The 2,438-nt window shown below is 39.9% G+C and overlaps 1 protein-coding gene across 1 annotated transcript in view; it reads right to left on the minus strand.

Moving 5' to 3' along the window:
• Nucleotides 1-699: 699 nt before the first annotated feature.
• The window catches only part of LOC101862243, a gene marked incomplete in the record, with an annotated part of 9,268 nt that continues 7,529 nt past the window's right edge, over nucleotides 700-2,438 (minus strand). The window contains 2 exon segments of the mRNA XM_013089038.2: nucleotides 700-902; nucleotides 1,895-2,061. Of these exon segments, the coding sequence (XP_012944492.1) occupies nucleotides 804-902; nucleotides 1,895-2,061 (266 nt within the window).

A 2,438-nucleotide genomic window follows, 5' to 3' on the forward strand; every position in this document is an offset into this window, starting at 1 on the left:
CCCCCCGGAAGTAATGGGGTCAGCGACTTGTGTTCGATTATTGTTAATAATCCTTCCGTGTTTTTACTGAGGTACTGCGTCCTACTCGGGTCAGGTTGAATCTGGCAGACGAGGTTCACCGACGTCGGTTGTGTAGCGGTTAGGGACTTTGCTATCGCACGCAGGAAACCCGAGTTGATTCCCTAGTTGAGGTAACATTATTTGCACTTAGTATTTCGGTCTTTCTGTTGGAATGTTGTGGCTTTCTCAGTTAGTTTTAGCGCTGATAGGCAGTGTCAGAAGCCCGCTTTCTAAGCAATCTAAACTGTGTTAATGGAGGCGTAAAAACACCAATTTAAAAAAAACAGACCGTGGTCAAAGCAGCCCACATCCTGAAATACCTTAATTGTGGTATCGAAGGAGGCTTAATGCAATTGCAATTTTTTTTTACAGATTCTTTCATTCTTTACTTTTTGTTTGGGGTTAGAGGGATGGGACCTCTTTATACTCACATTTCATTAAAATAATACTATTGAGCGTGGATAACGGATCTCGCCTTTTTAACATGTGACTTTTAGTATCTTGTACCGGTACATGTACAGTCCATAGGGCCAAAAGGCCTAAATTTCACAGAGATGAACGAAAGGACAGCCTCGGTTGGACTAAAAAAACATGCAGCACCCCTAGGTCTTAAAAGAAATTACAGAAGAACTACTAGGGTGACTTTTTAAACGTATTCATCTTTATGCAATGAACAAATCGTTCGTTCTACACCAAAGTCAAAGTCAGTGGTGTAGGTACATAAGTAATGCGTGCATGTGTAATCAGCAGAGATCCAGCTCAACATGGGTGGTAAAGTAGATGTGCATAGTTGACAGATGCTGTGCATTTAGCAGACACGTTGGTACGGTGTGCATGAAGCTCTGTGGAAAGAAGATAAAATATCATAGCTTACACTATTCTGTTCGTAAAGAAAAAGATCGAACATTGCTAAGAGACCTGTTGCATTTTACAGAATTTCTAAACAAAGAACACTTCTACAGCAGACAGCAACACAACCACAAAGACATCTGTACGCCCCCCCTCCCCTGGCCTCTGGTATACAGTATAAATAGAATACAGATTTTGTAATTTCTTACTTTTGAGCTTCGCAAAAATTGTTTATAAAGAACAATCAAACAAAAATGCGTAGTAGTAGTTAATCAAATTGCCATACCCTGGCAAAACCCGAATGAACAACAAAAAAAGTCTAGGTTACACAAAATTCTAAAGGCCTAAGATGGTATAGTCTTTGGGAAGTCTGTGTGCAAACAAGCAACATTAAATCGCTTAAATGAAGACAATCAATTTCTGCTAGATACTGGAGTGCCATGTTGTTTTCACAAAGTACACAAGGACCAATACATTATCAGAAGTATAAAAAGCTGATGTATTTCGCTACAGAATAAAGCATCTTTGCAATTCTTGAATGCTTTTTTAAAGAGTACAATGAAACTTTAAAGAGCACACTCGATACACATAATGTTAACGCTTCTTACTAAAATGCCACTCCAAACGTTACACATCTTCTACTCCAAACTCCAAACGTAACGTTTCCTGTGCCTTTGTGGCACCGTTGTCTTTTTCTTTTCTTTCACTATACGGATCAAACTCTTCCCAATTCATAGACTTACCCTGTTGGTAGTGCTCTATGCACTTGATTGCACAACTAAGTACAGCGTTTGAAAAAGGATCTTTTCTCACCAGGCATAGAGCAACTATCTGTCTCTGCATGTGCCTCTGTATTGATACTGAAAATCCTGTTGCTGTTGTATTGTTAAAGTCTTTTCTTATATGTTAGTTAACTTGATTATAGTGAACCCTTGTCAGAGATGAAGTTGGGAAACCAAACAAATCAAGTGGAATAACAACTTACGGGAATACTCGTTTTAGTAGGGTGCTCGTATCGTGGGGAACCAAGGTTGGTATTCATGGCCCATCCAAAACCGTTGAGTTCACCCCCGTTGTAGAGGAGGAAAACTGGCAACATTTTGTTACAGTCCATGTTTTTGTCTTTTGTCAAACTGTGCCAGTAGTGTTTTCCTGGAAATAAGAGGAAACAGGCACACGAACAACATATTAGATTCGTCGGAAACATCTCTGATTACATTTTTCTCATAAGAGCTACAACTATTGCATTTACAGATGGTATCAATCACAGAACATAACTCTTTCATTGAAAATGCACTCTAATCATGAAAGGCTTCTGACATTTTGTGCCGGTAAGGGCTTGGGGTGGGGTAGGTGGTAAACGCATTATCTGATAATCGTGTTACCATAGAATGTAATGACTTGGGTCAATAGCAACTGATCCATCACGGTACTTCTTGTTAGGTCATTAGCACATTGACGCAGATGCCATAATGGCTGAAATTTGTCCTTTGTGGACCCCTCCCCCCCCCACCCCGGAACAAAACAAA

This window comes from Aplysia californica, unplaced genomic scaffold, assembly GCF_000002075.1.
Source record: "Aplysia californica isolate F4 #8 unplaced genomic scaffold, AplCal3.0 scaffold00025, whole genome shotgun sequence".
Classification (NCBI taxonomy): Eukaryota; Metazoa; Mollusca; class Gastropoda; order Aplysiida; family Aplysiidae; genus Aplysia; species Aplysia californica.